Here is an 18,765-nt window from a genome sequence, read left to right as displayed (position 1 = left end):
TAAACAGGGCGGCTAATAATTCAGTGTAATAATACAAATCATATTGCTTTATTTTTAATGCAGTAAAAACATAACACTCTCTATTATATTTTTTTTCATAAAGATCTGACACTAACACTCTGACACTAAATCACTGGCAAAATCGTTAAACGTAAAAAAAAAAAAAAAAAAAAAAAAGGCATTTTTTTGGTAAATACATTTTCTACTCGACACTAGGATCAGAATACCGATCAGTTTTTAAATGAAACTGAACTAGATCCCGGCATCCTTACACATCATCCAATATACCATACAAGTATCTGATCGCAGCTCATTTTAAAGCAATTTCAAAGAGATGTATATTTGATATCGCAGCAGATTTTTTTTAATCTACCTCAGAACGAAGACTGTCACACCGCCAGCCGGAGAGAAACTGCTGAACAGCCCAGTAGGTGGAGAAAAAAGTGTTTAACAGAACACAGATGAAACCAAATCACATCTGACACTCTGTTATATCAGTGTAATTAACATAGGGGGACAGAGAGATGCACAGACAGCCTTGTTGTTTTCTCTGGTTCAGCGGCCAAGCGTGTGATTATGCCGGAGTGTTGTCGTCTCGGCCCTTACACAATGGAGATAATGGATACATTTAGGCTGCTTGTAAACGGATTAGAGATGCACAGATCGACCGGATGGAAGTCGGAATTGGGCAGTTTTTTGCTGCAAAATGCAAATTAGCCAAAAAAAAAAGGTAAACTGTAATATATATATAAATATATACTCAATTATATATTATTTACTATATATATATATATATATATATATATATATATATATATATATATATATATATATATATATATATATATATATATATATATATATATATCAGGGTTCAACGCTAAGGGTTTTTCAAACTGAACCAGTGGCTCAGATTTTTACTTGCCCTGGCAAAATTTTCACTGGCCCGAGCAAAAAAAAAAAAAAAAAAAAAAAAAATCGAAGTTAATTGCTATTTATTAGCCACATATATTAAATAATGTATCACAAAATATTGTCTGTGAATCTAGAATTTAAATGTTTGAAAAATGTAAAAATATTTACAAGTAAAATATAGAGTGTGGAAAATGTGCAGGTATTTTATTGCGAAACAAAAGGTGGCCGACTTAAAAGTGACTGCAAACCAAGCAAAACATCACTTCATTTATTTCGTCGTGTTGTACCCAAGGAAATGTTTCCACAATGTTAGAAGCAGACGTTTTCGTCAGGTTATGTTGCCGTCTATTAAAATTTAGTGACAAGGCAGCACTGCCTCGATCGGGCTAGTAACGATTCAGTCTACTGTCCCGAGCATCTCTCACGCTGTCCCCGGGCCATCGGCAGTCCTTATTGTTGAGCCCTGTTTATATATATATATACACAAGTCTGATTTATTAGCTCCCCTTTGAATTTTGTTTTCTTTTTTAAATATTTTCATAAATTATGATTAACAGGGCAAGGAAACTTTCTCAGTAAGTCTCAATTTTTTTTTCTTCTAGAAAGAGTCTTATTTGTTTTATTTTGACTCCTAGTTACATTTAGAATAGATTTAATAATAATTTAGAGTATTATTATGTCTTGTCGCAGCGGATGCCCTTCCAGCTGCAACCCATCTTTGGGAAACATCCATACACACTCAATTACATTCATACACTATACAGACAATTTGGTATACAGTATACAGTACACACCCTTCCCCTGACCAATGCCAAGAAGTCTATATTAGTCATATAGCTGTTTTATAAATTTTCTATTCTATGTTGTAAAATTTGTCAATAACCGTTAAGATTTGAATCTTTTCAAATCCGGGAACAATCCTTCTATACTGAGTGAGGTGTGAGCGCTTCAGTCATTGACACTGTCAGCTAGTGTTTCAGCTAGAGATTTTTCAGCGAATGTTTTTAGCTGTTGCTGTAAATTTTTTGAGACTCTCATGTGTCCATGCTGTACCGTTTCTGACAATACTCTTCACGACGAGCTGTGGGTGATGCCATTGGTGTCTCCCGCGCCTCAGAGCACTCAAAGGCTGCACAGTACCACACAGCCGTCTCTCACACCAGCAGCATTAAGAGCAGATCTCTGCATATCAACACCAAATGTTTGATGAAAGAAGAAAGAAGGCAGTTTTTGTTAAGTCTTTGAAGTGGAAATTAAAACTGAGCTGTGCATCAATTATTATCGTCATTATATTTATTATTATAATTATTATTATTTAGGTACAATTTTAAGCTGTTTAATTATTTATTTTTACTTTATTTATTTGCGGTTTTGTTAATATCTTTTTTGGTTTTCCACTGATAATAATCGGCAAAAATCCTTCTGTATTTAGGTACACTGTAAAAAATGCCAGTGATTTGAATGGTTAAAAAAACTGTAAAAATGCTACAGTAAAAATCCGTAACCTGTTTAACAGTTTGTTTCATTATTATATACAGCGAATAACCGTAAATTGACTTTCCCAGAATTTCCTGCATGGCACATAACTTTTTACACTTTTTGTTGACATTACTATGCTTTTTTTGTTGTTGTTGTTGTTTCCCAACAGTTTTGCACATTATAGATTTATGTTACATCTGATGTTGATAAACAATGTTTATTTCAAGACTTTATGCATGTTACCATACTGGTGTTTAGTAGCTGTGTAAATAACACTGAGCACCTTCTATACACTGAAACACTTTTCTGCTTGTGGGAAAAGTTGATTGTGATGAGTATTACTTCATTATGTAACTTTCTCATCACCACCTGCATATGACTATGTTAACGTGTCTGTGTAACAAAAGATTTGTAGATGTTAGAAATTCAAAATACAGAAACATTACATCTATAAATTAATGAAATACGGTAGTTTAGTGTAAAAATGAGAAATTACTTTTATTTTACGGTTTTTATCGTATTTTTAACGGTAAAATACTGGCAACCACAGCTGCCATTATTTTTACTGTAAATTTTAAGGATTTATTTTTTACAGTGTACAAAAATACTACTGAGGCTTATCGGCAAAACTTATGCCACACTTAAAAACTCCCCATCATATTCATTGTGTAGCCCAAAACAAATAAATTTCTTTCTTCTTAGTAGTGCAGATGCCTGATTTTTCCCAGAAATGGTGGATAGTCAAGGGCAGTGGTGGTGTTAAAACTCCTGTCTGCACCAGCGGCCCTTCACCAAACCTCAGCTGCTGAAAAAAGAGCCGGAAAACAAATGTGTAAACACTAATTGGCAGTTGGGGGGCATTCAGCATTACGACAGCAAATTATTTATGACAGTCCATAGCCTCCTATACTAGTAATTAGCCTCCACGCTACATAAACGAAGCGCTTTACAATGCATTAGTGGCACTAAATCATGTTCAGGAGCGAGAAAGGTTGCTGAAGATCTATAACGGCATTCATAAGCTATTGGTGTCTAAATGTATTTGGCTGGTTTAAAATAGTCAAGTGTTTAATACCAAACTGTTGCAGAGGGTGCATCTAATATCTCTCTAGCTGCATTAATAAATAGTATATTTATGGATGTATAATTCAGTCTAATTCATTCTGAAGCGTGGGATTTTTAATATTTTGTAAGCCTTCATGAAAATGATGTGCTCGCCAAGGTTGAATTTATTTTATTAAAAGTACTGTTGAAAATAGCAGTTTTGTATAATACCGTAGTATTATAATTTCCAAAAAACTTTTGTTCCTGAAAGAAATTTTCATTCCTGAAGGGCTGATGCTGAAAATACAAACACATTCTAAAGTATAGAAAGTGCTTATTTTTATTTAAAGTTATAATTTACAATATTACTGTTTTTATTGCACTTTTGATAAAATAAATGCAGCCTTGAAAGCTGAGTCTTCTTCCAAAAAACATTATTAATTATTTTCAAAGGGTTTAAATGTTACATTTATAGACTAACTAAATTCAGCATTTAACATAAAATCAGCATTTAAACTCATACTGTATGCATAAAAATCTGTTTTATACAAAATCTGTCAAATAAGACCTGAATTAATCAATTAATACTAAATATTAAATTGAATTTATATTTTTTCAGCTCACATTAGAAAACGTACTGGCAAAAAAGTTAAGAAAACATTACCTCACAAACATAATAATAATAATAATAATAATAATAATAATAATAATAAAAATTATTATTATTATTATTATTATTATTATTATTATTATTATTATTTTATTTATTATCTACCTTTATTTCTATAAAAATTAAAACTGATAATATTATTACTACTACTACTACTACTAATAATAATAATAATAATAATAATAATAATGATAATAATAATAATGATTATTATTATTAATATTATTATTATTATTATTATTAATATTAATATTATTATTATTATATTTTGTTTTGTTTTATATATTTATTGTTCAGTCTTATTTTTATTATATAAAAGCATAATATATAGTTATAAAGATAATATAATAATAATAATAATAATAATAATAATAATTTTCTTTGTTTTGTTTTATTTATTTGTTTTCTGGTCTTATTTCTTTAATATTGAAAACAAATAAAATAATACTAATAATACTAAAAAATATATAATATCAATGTATTTATTTATTATCTATCTTTATGTCTATATTTAAAACAAAACATAATAATAATAATAATAATAATAATAATAATAATAATAATAATAATAATTATTATTATTATTAATATTATTATTATTATTATTATTATTATTATTTATTTCATTTTTATTTAATATCTTGCCTTTTTCTATAATATTTAAAACAGATAATAATAATAATAATAATAATAATAATAATAATAATAATAATAATAATAATAATAATAATAATAATAAGAGTAAGCAAAATCAATATTTGCATCTATACTGTCTGCACAAAATGAAATACTCTATTAAACTTGAAGGGGAAAAAAATTTCTTATTAACTGCACACAAGACCTGAATGAATAATAAATAAGTCTTTCAGACTCTTCATCACACATTAAAAAGGCAAGTTGTTTATATATATATATATATATATATATATATATATATATATATATATATATATATATATATATATATATATATATATATATATATATATATATACACTCAATTCAAATAAATTATCTTACAACGAAGCAAGCCTCGCACATGATTTTATTTGACCAAAATGTCATGACAGGACAGGTCTAAAAAACACTTCTTTTTGTCACAAGCGGTGCAGTTTTAACTTCAAAGAAGATGCAGTTTGTGATATCAAAGTTGACAAAGAGCAATGTAAACCACAACTGGCACTGAAACAACTAAAAGAGCCATCAAAAGACAAGACAAGAGCTTTATTCAGACCCGCAAGTGCCTCAAACAAACACCACCATTGCTGCGTTTGAAGCTTCCCAACAAACTGAGACAGAAACCTGAAGGATGCGTCTAGGAAATGTAAATAACTCCTTTATGAGCCAACAGCGTTAAATACGGAAGGGCAAAAACCTCCAGGCAGGACTTCTGGAGCACATGTTTAGTTATATAAAGATCGTATATACAAGAAGAACAGATGGTTTGATAGAGGAGAGGAGGAGGCCATAGATGCGAAACGCTGAAACCCTGATCATACCGGAGAAACATAGGAGAATTACAATTCCCTCAGGTTACATCTCAGAAAAACATCCACTGTCCTTCAATGTGACGAAGCCATTCAGATGTAAAAACACAAGCAGATGGTCATAAATAAACTCTAACTAGATAAAGTGATAACTGTAGAGCAGCTACAGCAGTGAGCAAAATTAGAGAATAATTTAAGTCCATTTTTTTTTTTTCAAAATGTATCCTCATTTACAATTTAAATTAATATTTGCTGTGGTTGTACCACACTGGTAGAAGAGCTTTTACTAAATGGTTCAACAGTTAGTCAGTGGTTTCTTATTGATAACTTTGTCATTGGGGATTTTCCAGAGATTTTCAATCAGGTTTAGATCAGGACTCTGGGCTGCCATTTCACTATAATAATGTTATAGCTTTAAGGAACTGCTTTATCTGCTTTATGCTGTGTGACGGAGGCTTTCTGTCAAATAGACCTTCCTTCAAAGCTCCATGTCAGTGTGTCTGTGTAAGCATTTGCTGAAGCAATAATCATTGCAGCCAATCACAGTCATCTCTGTTAAGCACGTGAAAACAACAAGCCAATCAGTGGTGCTTAAAAACTAAATGTTAACATGAAAGTCAAATTTCAGCACTACCTGGTACCAAAATCTGTACTTTTGGCAACCCAAGTCACAAGTTTAATTGTTGGTCAATTAGTAACGATAAATTGCTGGATGCTTTGGTGATAAATTGAGGGAAGGATCTGGATGTTGCCAAAGAAGCAGATAAACATTTGCATTCACTCTGTCAAAACATCACCAAACCATCTACTTTACACATTTCAGCTGATCAACATAAAGTTTCCAATTGGTGCCAAATAAATGGAACTTTCTTTCATCTGTAAAGCAACTGTTTGACAATTTCTCTGTCAATGTGATTTTTTTTTCTGCTAATGAAGCTGTTGGAGGCTTTCAGTCCAAATTCTCTAAATTCTTCAAAAAACTGTATACCAAGATACAGATCATTTTCCAGTTCAAGTTAATTCACTGAAAAAAAAAGGTAATCTTCAATCAAACTCAATTGCTTCCATGTTTGGAGTGGCAGTGCTTCTCTGTTCCACCTCATTTTAATGGCTTCAGCAACAATATGCTTGACCTCTTAAGGCCCAAGCTGTTTTTTTACATGCATTTTTTATATCTCTTTGCTATTTGGGCTTATTGGAACCTAATTAGAATAAAACCAAAGTATCATCTTTTGATATGATGTACTTTTAGAGAAAAATTATGTCCAAATATGTGGACTCGTGGTCCAAATTTACATAAAACACTTTTTCCTAACCGTTAAAGCATGCGTTTGGCATGCTGTCTTGGGAGAGAGTCTTGAGCTCATAAAATCCTTGAGCCCGGGGCTCCCTCCTGTTTGCAGGGTGGTAGAGGAGTTTGATTTGAAAATTTAAATTTTTTAACATGTAAAATAAAATAAAAAACTTAATAAAACCTGACAAAAGGCTTCTCTAAAACTTCACAAATACACACTTTTTGTACAGTTTATGTTACTTAAATGAGGTTAATTAAGCTAATAATCTTAACTTCTTCTCATACCATGTGCTACTATCACCATGTGTCAGAAAATGAAGTTCCACCTTCAAAAGGTGCTAGAAAGCTCCCGCACCTTATTGAATGTTTTATTGATACTTATTTCTAACATCTTATTTGGTTGCAATAATTTTTAAAAATCTGTGCTTAGCACAAGCCTTAAGAAAACTTTCTGTTGCCTGAGGGCAACGCTATGCTGTAGAGCGTTAATCATAATCACGTGCTCCTCTCAAAATTAGTTTATAAATAAACTTCACAAAAGTACAACCAAACCAGCCATTACAACCAAACCAGCCACACTGGTGCATACTTTCTGATCGTGTTTGAAACTGTCTGATTTTGGGGGGAAAATGTTCAGGTCTTTTTCTGCTGTTTTTTCATTTTCAATAGACCCAAACCCCTTTACAGCGCTGTTTGGAATCCTACCAGAATATGCTGAATTAAATTCATTACAGGCCGATAGCGTAACTTTTGCAACCTTACTGGCTAGACGACTTATTCTTATGTATTGGAAGTCAGCAGCTCCCCCTTCTTATCGGCAATGGGTTTTGGATTTTCTACATGCTCTTCAAATGGAAAAGATTCGGTTTGCAATAAAACAAAAGCCAGAACAATTCCAGTAAGTCTGGAGCTCTTTTTTTTTTAAGAGACACCTATATCTTAATTGCCTTTCTATCTTTCTTTTTTTTGTATTATTTTTTTGTTTATTCTTTTATTTTTGTTATCTTATGTTTGTATATCTTTGTGTATAAATGTGGTATTTTATCTTTATTTATATACTTATTTAGTGAATTGTATCAGTGCGTATATCTATATGTATCAATATTATGTATATTTTAATGTCTGACCTAAGATGAAACTAAGTTTTTTTTTTTTTTTTTTAATACTGTTTTAACACACAGCGTTCAGAATATACAGTATGTAACTATTAAAATATGCTTAAAAAAACAACTATTTTCTCCTGTTAGTAGAAACGGGGCTGAGCAGTGACATGGAAATTTAGGAAATTGTAGGTTGTTCCCTAAATTTGTTCTATACTATAATTACTAAACTGGAAAATAGTTGGACACATCCAACAAACTACTGTCGTAAATCTTATCGTTAAACCCCATGTTTACCGAATCGCATGAAAGCACACATAAAACAGACCACCTCCCTCTTTGGGGAAACGCTATTTGACAAAGCTCATTTGCTGCTTGTATTTTACACTTAGACATTCAGTGAGGTGTTTCAAAGAGATCCTTGGAGCATACGACAACAAGCTCTACAGGAATGACCTGATGGCGCTGAAGCAGGACTGCATCAGAACTCATTGGTGCGTGCCAGTCTCACAACTTAGATCATATGCAAATCGGATATTTTCCATCTGAATGCGTGGCATCAAAAGTGTGATGGGACGTCTGAATCATAAAACAAATAAATGACTTTCAGCCTAAATCTCAAAACACCAGTGATGAGCTCCAGTGAAGTGAATCAGTGAAGTGGATTTTTATAGAACAACTGTGAAATACTATTATTATACTATTAAATTATTATTATTATTATTATTATTATTATTATTATTATTATTTTTTTTTTATTACTACTACTATTTAAATAAATAACTAATAATATTAACAATAATGAACTATGTTATTTATACAGATTTATTATGTAATTATTATTATTATTATTATTATTATTATTATTATTATTATTGTTAATAATAATAACAATGTTATTATCAATAAAACAAATTATTAATATTATCATTGCATACATAAATAATAATAATAACAACAACAACAACAACACACTTGTATGCATAACAGTATATTATTATTATTATTATTAGTAGTAGTAGTAGTATTAATATTATTATTATTATTATTATTATTATTATTACAACTACTACTACTACTACTATTTAAATAAAATTATTAATATTATTACATCCATAAATAATAACAACAACACTACAACTACTACTACTACTACTAATAATAATAATAATAATAATAATAATAATAATAATAATAATAATAATAATAATAATAATAATAAACTATGTTATGTATACAGATTCATTATTATTAATATTATATAATTTAAAACAAAAAAACAATAACAACAAAAACAGAAAGTAATCAAAAGTAACAACAACAATCTTCATCAACCCCTTTTAGACCATAATGATTAATATAAATAAATACACTTGACTACAAAAGTAGCTCATACGTTTAATACCTATTATTTATAATTTCATTATTAGCCATAGACATTTATCAAAGAGTTTTGATCATCAGAAAGAAATTAAGTTATGTGCATCTAAACCCTTGACTGTAAGTCTGACCTCAGTAGCTCCTGAAAAACATAATATACAGTAAATACTGTAAGAGAGCTGTGATGAAACATTGCAGACAAGCTTATATATATATATAACATTATGCAAAACATATTCACTTTCCATTACTAGGACAAGAAAATATCAAATGACACTGTCCTTGCACTCTTCATTCATCCCTCATTTAAGTGCATCCAGCCAATGAAGACAAAGCTCTCCAGCAGGCAAGCAAGCAGGGAAAACACGCTTGAGTAGGCAGTCCCTGAACAGGACGAAATCTTTCAAAATGGCTGCCTCACTCCTGAAGATAATTATAGGAGATTTACAGCTGTGGGGATGAGGGACGGGACCCGGCGGGCTCTAACCCTCGCCTAAAATTGCTGTGGCTGTTTCACTGACAGCTACTAAACAAGTTAATAAAGCTCGATTTAATATATACAGACAGTCAGGGCTGAAAATGCTGCACTATCTGTTTTGATTTATTGCTTTTTGGTGTTTTTTGCAGACAGATGCTAAGAAAGACAGTAATGAAGCAGGATTAATTCAGTTTAAATGATAACGAATAGAGAATTAGTTAGAAATAGTTCTTAATCCACTTAACCCATACATAAAAACCAATTCTAGCAACAGTTTTAGCTGACTGGGCAACATCAATATCTCAATAGGATGTCAGTGTCAGTATGGTTAAAAAACACTACAGTATTTACTATAAATTACTAGTGTATTTCCATGACAACTGAAAATAGATCTGGTACCAGATATTGCAGCTTTTTTTACTTTTTACCTTGCATCTTTTTTGTTAAAATTTATTATTTATTTTATTTAGAATATGCGTTTTCACATTGTAATTCCAATGCCTAATTATGAAATTGTTAAAATGACTATAATGAAATGAAATATTCTTAAGAATAAAGTATTATGTGTTCTTTGGAAGAGTACTTTCATTGTGATGATATTATTTTAGCATTTTGTCATATAATGAGTTTAATAAGTCTTAAAATTACAACTATATTGTTTATTTCAATATATTTTGGTGCAATATATTGTACAACAGAAAATAGATATCACACCTACTGCTTCAAATTCCTGCTCTGGTACAAATGAGCCAAAACCACTGGTCTGGGTTTTCCAAATGTGCCAAAACCACTGGTCTGGGTTTTCCAAATGTGCCAAAACCACTGGTCTGGGTTTTCCAAATGAACCAAAACCACTGGTCTGGGTTTTCCAAATGAGCCAAAACCCCTGGTCTGGGTTTTCCAAATGAGCCAAAACCACTGGTCTGGGTTTTCCAAATGTGCCAAAACCACTGGTCTGGGTTTTCCAAATGAGCCAAAACCACTGGTCTGGGTTTTCCAAATGAGCTAAACCACTGGTCTGGGTTTTCCAAATGAACCAAAACCACTGGTCTGGGTTTTCCAAATGAACCAAAACCACTGGTCTGGGTTTTCCAAATGTGCCAAAACCCCTGGTCTGGGTTTTCCAAATGTGCCAAAACCACTGGTCTGGGTTTTCCAAATGAGCCAAAACCACTGGTCTGGGTTTTCCAAATGAACCAAAACCACTGGTCTGGGTTTTCCAAATGAACCAAAACCACTGGTCTGGGTTTTCCAAATGTGCCAAAACCCCTGGTCTGGGTTTTCCAAATGAGCCAAAACCCCTGGTCTGGGTTTTCCAAATGTGCCAAAACCCCTGGTCTGGGTTTTCCAAATGAGCCAAAACCACTGGTCTGGGTTTTCCAAATGAACCAAAACCACTGGTCTGGGTTTTCCAAATGTGCCAAAACCCCTGGTCTGGGTTTTCCAAATGTGCCAAAACCCCTGGTCTGGGTTTTCCAAATGAGCCAAAACCACTGGTCTGGGTTTTCCAAATGAACCAAAACCACTGGTCTGGGTTTTCCAAATGAACCAAAACCACTGGTCTGGGTTTTCCAAATGTGCCAAACCCCCTGGTCTGGGTTTTCCAAATGAGCCAAAACCCCTGGTCTGGGTTTTCCAAATGTGCCAAAACCCCTGGTCTGGGTTTTCCAAATGAGCCAAAACCACTGGTCTGGGTTTTCCAAATGAACCAAAACCACTGGTCTGGGTTTTCCAAATGAACCAAAACCACTGGTCTGGGTTTTCCAAATGAACCAAAACCACTGGTCTGGGTTTCCAAATGTGCCAAAACCCCTGGTCTGGGTTTTCCAAATGAGCCAAAACCCCTGGTCTGGGTTTTCCAAATGTGCCAAAACCCCTGGTCTGGATTTTCCAAATGAGCCAAAACCACTGGTCTGGGTTTTCCAAATGAACCAAAACCACTGGTCTGGGTTTTCCAAATGAACCAAAACCACTGGTCTGCGTTTTCCAAATGAACCAAAACCACTGGTCTGCGTTTTCCAAATGAACCAAAATCACTGGTCTGCGTTTTCCAAATGAACCAAAACCACTGGTCTGGGTTTTCCAAATGAACCAAAACCACTGGTCTGGGTTTTCCAAATGAACCAAAACCACTGGTCTGCGTTTTCCAAATGAACCAAAACCACTGGTCTGGGTTTTTCAAATGTGCCAAAACCCCTGGTCTGGGTTTTCCAAATGAGCCAAAACCACTGATCTGGGTTTTCCAAATGAACCAAAACCACTGGTCTGGGTTTTCCAAATGAACCAAAACCACTGGTCTGCGTTTTCCAAATAAACCAAAACCACTGGTCTGCGTTTTCCAAATGAACCAAAACCACTGGTCTGGGTTTTCCAAAAGCCTTTGAGCCAAACTTTGACAATGAGCAAAAGACAAAAGCTGGTTTGGAATTGGTGGTTTTAACATTTTCAGTCCGAATTATTAGACCTCCTGAATTATTAGCCAGCTGTAAATTTTTTTTCCCCCAATTTCTGTTTAAAGGTGCAGTAGGTGATTATCTTCAGAAACATTTTTAGTTGTGCTGGTTGAAAGTCTCTTCACATTCCAATAGTAATGATTAAAGTAAACGATCTAAATGCAGTGCTTAATTTGTGATTTGCGAGGTCCCGGAAAAGTTTGGGGTAATGGCTCCGGCCCGTTACCAGAGGATGGAGAATTGTCACGCCTAAAAGTGGATGCCGTACGTTTAATTTTATATTCTGGATAAAGCACAAGACAAAAAAAATTTCATCCAATTCAAATTTGATCATTTTCATAATTCTGATAAGTAGCACAAACTGTCTGTCAACAAATGTAGATTTGTACATCTGAGCAACCCTGTTTATGCACATCCGCCGTTTGCGCGTGACAGCGGTAAAATCAAATGCTGAATCAAAACTTTTTAAAATCCTGAATCAATATTGGAGATACTTTTGCATGCTGGAGGAAGGACAACACCATGGCTGAAATATTTCTTTTAGACAGCTAATGATAAAAAGTTTTAAAGTATTTCAGTCACACAAAGCTTACAGTATAGATTTTGTTGTTTTACAAATGACTTAAATGCACAGAAGTTTTGTTCAGCCACCGAACTCTTCCGGCGAAATTTTGATGTGACTATTTTCAATTTGTCATAAAGGACCTTTACCGCATCAATAACGTAGATTTGTATTTAGTTTAACAACAAAACATAAGTTAATAGCGATATATGAATTTTACTGATGTTTTGTTATATATTGTTAACCATGCTACTACTTTGAATATTCTCTCTGAAATAGCCTGTAAGGATGGCTTAGTAATAGGTGTAATCCCTGCACCCCACTAGCCAACCCCTAAGCATACAGTAGTCGCTTTAGGACACTTTAGAAGACCTAAAGTTAGGGTAATTATATATATATATATATATATATATATATATATATATATATATATATATATATATATATATATATATATATATATAGTTGAAGTCAAAATTATTAGCCCCCTGTTTTTAATAAAAAACAGCTTTTATTCTAGCCTAAATTAACCAAATACAATTTTCTCCAGAGGAAAAAATATTATCAGACATACTGTGAACATTTCTTGCTCTGTTAAACATAAATTGTGAAATATCTAAAAAAAAAGAAAAACATAATAATATATATATACATATATATACATACATTATATAATGTATATATAATATAATTTTTTAAAACAACAACCATAAACTTATTTAAATTAGTCCAGAAAATGGCCTTTCACCATTAAAGTTCTCCTGCTGGTTCTTTCAATGATTGGCTGTCTCACACCTTTCAAGCTAATTGCAACTCTCAACCCAAAAATCATGCCTTTCTTCAGTAATAATCATACTGTTCATTGTTCATTATGATTTGAATTTTCTACCTTTATTATAATAATTCAGTACCTGTTACTATACTATTTTATTACCAGTGTTTTCTTAGCTTGTTTTAACATCATGCCTTGCATTTTAACTACTAATGCACATTATTATATTATATTATATTATATTATATTATATTATATTATATCCACAGACATGCACAGCCACACAAACAGCCTCGACATAATACAGAAAAATCATTGAAAAATCAGCTTTTCTTTCTCCCCTCTCTCGCTCACATCTCACTTCATTTCACTATCATCAAACACCACCTGTCTGCAACAAAATCCAAACATGCAGGCAATGCTCCGAAGACTCGCTTGAGCACAAGTTCCCAGCGTTGTTTAACTTTTATCATTTAACCACAAGGTTACCATTTGCCCGTGGCACCTCGGGCTACAAAAAAACAGACTGCGCGGACCTCTGAATTATTGAGATGCAGAGTTTTACAAACCCTCCTATCTTGCCAATCCCCCAAATTTTGCATCCAAAAAACAGAGCCAGTGCTGCAGCCAGGAGACTCCAGCCAACATCCTGCTCAACAAGCAAATCATTTCAATGGAGAAAAAAAAATAGATAAATGAATAGGCAGTGCAGAATTGTGTTCAACTAAAGTGTGTAGATGTTATGTTCTGGTGATTCAGCAGGTTAACAGAAAGGTCCTGTTGTGTTTGATCTCTTTGGTGCTTCACGAACAGGTGGTTAACACTCTGAACAGGTGTTTCTGTAAACATTTAAGAAGCATCTCTGATGAAAACACTACGCTGGTTTGCTGGTCTTTGGAGAAACCAGTGCTGCAAAGCGTAAAATATTAACACTTGCTTGGAATGCTTAGACTCTATGTGTGTGAGGGATCGTTTCACGCCAGGTTGTGGAGATGCTGCTCGCCATGAATGCCCCTGTGGGCTCGTGTGTGCGCAGTGACAACAAGTGAAGCTGACAAGAAGCAAAAAAACCAAGCCGCGTAAACAGCAAAAGTACTGAAGGTTGCGGACTTACGCTGCTGTTTTTTCCAGACCAGTACACGACTGCGTGGTTGTGCGCGGAGTCTCCAGCCAGAGCGAAAGTGCTGCTGGTTAGTTTGGGCTCTTCTGGTCTGGAATCCGACACTCTGGCGTCCTGCTCATCCTCCCTGTTCCAGCGAACTTCTGCGCGTTTGCCCTGTCCGTCCACCCGCAGAGCGGAGGTCTTTCTCTGCTCCTCCGAGAGGGGATCAGCTCCCCGCGCGCTCTCCATAAACTCGGGCACGCTTCTCTTGACTCTCCCACTTTCCATAAATTCATCCGAAAACAATTCTTCGTCTAAAGCGGACTCGGCGAAGTTCCCCAAAGGCGCGCGGGAGTTTATCCCATCTGCGTTTGTTTCCACTTTCGGCGCAATCCCTGGAAAACCATCCGTTGGTACTCCAATATTCGGGTAAAGCACTGCAATCAGCTTGGGTTTCTTTTGATCCGGTGGTGTCGGATATTTCCCAGAATCAGGCGGGTCACGCAGATGCTCGTCCCCAGCGTAATTCACTTGCATTGGCGACATGCATGGCGCGCAACTTATATCTGCCTTTACGTTCGGAAAAAAAAGAATTAGCCAGGTGGAAATTGTAAAGTGAGCACCGGGGAAGACACCCAGAGCGGTCTCCATCGTTAGAAGAGAATTTGTTTGTATGGGGGAATGCTTCTCCCCTCCCTATGACTCTCAGACGCGCAGGGAAGCAACTCCAGCGAAGTGTCGGGTTTTAAAGAAGTGCTCCTCAGCTACACCGCTCACGTTCAGGGATGTGATGATGGAGTAAGGCAGCACATAGGGGAGGAACTGAATCCAAGCCAAGCCGCTGCTGCGTCTAGGGAGAGAGAGAGAAAGAGAGTGTGTGAGAGAGTGGGGGAGCGATGGAGAGAGAGAGAAAGAGATAGAGAGAGAGAGAGAGAGAGAGAGAGAGAGAGAGAGAGAGAGAGAGAGAGAGAGAGAGCATAACGACATCGTGCGTATTACGGTTAAAAGTCTTATTTTTATACAGCGAGCGAACTGCATTAAAACTGATACCTACTCAAGCTGTTTTACATGCTTATGCACAAATAAATCAGCCTGGGGTGAAATACTAATAATTTATAATAATCTATCCAAATATATATCTATATCAAATAAAATGCAACAACAAAGACAGCAATAAAAACAAATTCATATTAATATTAATAATATTATCATTCATTCATTCATTCATTCATTCATTCATTCTTTTCGGCTTAATCCCTTTATTAATCTGGGATTATTATAATTATTACTGTTGTAGTTGTTATCATCATTATTATTATTATTATTATTATTATTGTTATTATAGGGGGCATTGTCATATAATTGCCAAACCAAACTGTTTTGAATAAATAAATAAATAAATAAATAAATAAATAAATAAATAAATAAATAAATAAATAAATGCAAAAGCCTAAATTCTATGCACTGATAATCGTAGAATTAAAGTTGTCAAGCCTCGAAAAACCCAAAAAGGAAAGATAAAATTGATGATTCTGCAGTAAAATAAATCATAACTTTACAAGTGTTTAGTGGAGCACTTTGGAAAAGAATTGGACCCTTCCATTAAATTATACATTGTTACCACATTGGTCCGATTCTCATGGTCAAATCATTCACTGATTCGATCCCAAAGGTTAAAAGCTCATAAAAGCGGAGATTATCAGACATTTATTCGCTATTCTATCACTTCAAACGACTTGACGATCAGTCAAACCCGTCACATAGCGATGTAGAGTTCATGTAGAGTTCGTCGTGCTTCTTTCACCACGAGTTTTGATCCCTTTTTGAGGCGTTACGTCAGTCACTGTTTATCGTCAATGCATCAAAAAGCTCTTTCAAACTTGTTCATTTAGCATATTTCCATCAACGTAATGGTAAATGACCGACAAAATTTGTCATAGACATAGCACGTGTTTTTACAGTTCATAATACTGACACTTCGATGGCTCAAACTACATACAGTAAAATGCACTGGCGCCTCGTTTGTTTCATAACTATAATCCTATCCGTTAGAAATACACAACGACACATAAGCCTATCTCTGAGAATGTACAGTACCGTTTCTTGCTCTTACTGTATTACTTAGAAGGAGCAGGTATTTCTCGTAAGTTTGGCACGTGCAGTCGAGCAGCAGTGACATTTATTCTCCTGTCATCCGCGCGTGTGAGGATCCTTTGACCAGACAAGGCGCTCTATGTTGACAGGGACAAAACTGCAGGAGCTCAGCGTGGATAACCAACAGTCCTCACACATCAACGCACATGAGCTGCAACAGTAGGATACCTTTCTTCAGTATAGGGACATGGGGAGTTTTAGATGATCGTGCTGTTTTGTGGTGTGTGTGTGTGTGGGTCAGCCTGTTAAACTCTCTCTGCCACTGTATATTTTGGGCATATATATAATATATATTTATATTGATTAGGGTTGCAACAATACAGTTAGCCTACGGTTCAACACAACTCGGTTTTTTAACACGGTTTTCGGTTCGGTTTGGTTCTCATGGCTTATATGTGTTTTTTTTCTATAGGCAATAGGAACAGTGAGATGTTAAGGAGAAAAAAATAAAAACTATTTTTTGCAATACTCATTTTATTTTTACTTAAAAGCCAGGAAAAGTACACTAGTTCCTAATGTATTGTATTAAAAAAAAAAAAAAAATGACCACTGAAATCTCATAGCTGCTGGTAGCCCATTGTCACAACCAGCGATCGCTTTCCAGAGATCGCTGGTTCTCACACGAACTCTCAGGACTTCCGCATTCCCCAGGACTACACATTCATACATGCACTGCTCCCAGACACACACGCCTGCTCATTCATCTATCCTGATTGCAAGCACCAGCTGATCCTTGTCACAGACTGATATCACTCCATTCATAAGCCACTCATTGACGCTACCAGTTGGCCGAGTCTTGTTTTCCTAGTGTAACATTACAACGCGTTTCCCTGTCTTGTTTCTCCGTGTCTCGATCCTAGCCTTGTACCTTTGTTATCCTGTTTAGCCGCCTGCCTTTCGACCTATTGCCTGTTATATTGACGATGATTCTGGACTGCCTTTACATACCCGTTTGCACCTGATTTGACCATTGCTTGCCTGACATTGAATAAACCTGCACATTGGATCTTACCTCCTGTTGTCTCCTGTCACTCCACCCCAGTCGTGGTAACACCCATGTACAAACTGGGGAACACATACAATCCTACACTTTGAAAATAAACATACATGTGAAGTTAATAAAGATAAATTGGCCATTTCAAATAAACATATTTGTACTTAGGTAAACATAAATAAACCATCTTAATTATCTCAGCGTTAAAAACATGTGAGACTGTATTCTGTAACGCGGATTGAGTGCTTTTATAAAATGACAAAAGCCTGCATCTCCAATCACTGAAAACGGCGGCAAATCTTTAGCAATAAACACCCGCACTGCCTTTGTTATTTTTATGTGTCTCTCAGAACCCGTTGGGTATGATTGCTTGAAAGATTAAGCAAGGGATTGTTGATTTTTGGAGGACTTTATTACGTTCTCTGCTATCCTGCCTTCAGACAGTGATATTGCTGGGTGATGGCGCTGCAGATGTTCAGTCATGGTTATGCGTGTAAAACAATGCTTGCACACAGTTAATTTTTCTTCATCGTTTTTTTCTTTTATTGGCATTAAACTTACTGGAAAAACCAAAATGTCCTCACACCGCAGATTTAAAAGATGCCAGCGCTTTCTCGTACTGTTGCCTCACTTTGCCGCCACCTCCTTGTACTGTTGCCCCAGCCTCACTTCACCACCGCTCACCATGTTAAAGTGTGGAATGATGGTCAAGCACCCCCTAACTTTAGTAAATAGTGATTGGATATTTACTCACGGGGATGAGTTTCCTCATCTCAGCTCATGGACAGGCACATACACAGTCAATTCGGGGAGATATAAAATACACATAAATTATTTAAACGCTAAACCAAGAAAACCGCAATTCAAGCATATTGAACCGT

At 34.8% G+C, this 18,765-nt stretch overlaps 1 protein-coding gene across 2 annotated transcripts in view; it reads right to left on the bottom strand.

Annotated features, from left to right (window-relative positions):
- sorcs3a (sortilin related VPS10 domain containing receptor 3a) overlaps positions 1-15,560 on the bottom strand; it is a 412,976-nt gene extending 397,416 nt beyond the window's left edge. For both annotated transcript variants that reach the window (XR_012408181.1, XM_021477188.3), the window contains exon 1: positions 14,749-15,560. Coding sequence is in view for 1 of the 2 variants with exons in the window: in XM_021477188.3 (XP_021332863.2) it covers positions 14,749-15,387 (639 nt within the window). In the remaining variant the exon portion in view is untranslated. The remainder of the gene's footprint in view (positions 1-14,748) is intronic.
- Positions 15,561-18,765: the final 3,205 nt, after the last annotated feature.

This window comes from Danio rerio, chromosome 1, assembly GCF_049306965.1.
Source record: "Danio rerio strain Tuebingen ecotype United States chromosome 1, GRCz12tu, whole genome shotgun sequence".
Classification (NCBI taxonomy): Eukaryota; Metazoa; Chordata; class Actinopteri; order Cypriniformes; family Danionidae; genus Danio; species Danio rerio.
The sequence above is the reverse complement of the archived record's forward strand: the minus strand, read 5'-3'. Positions and strand labels throughout refer to the sequence as shown.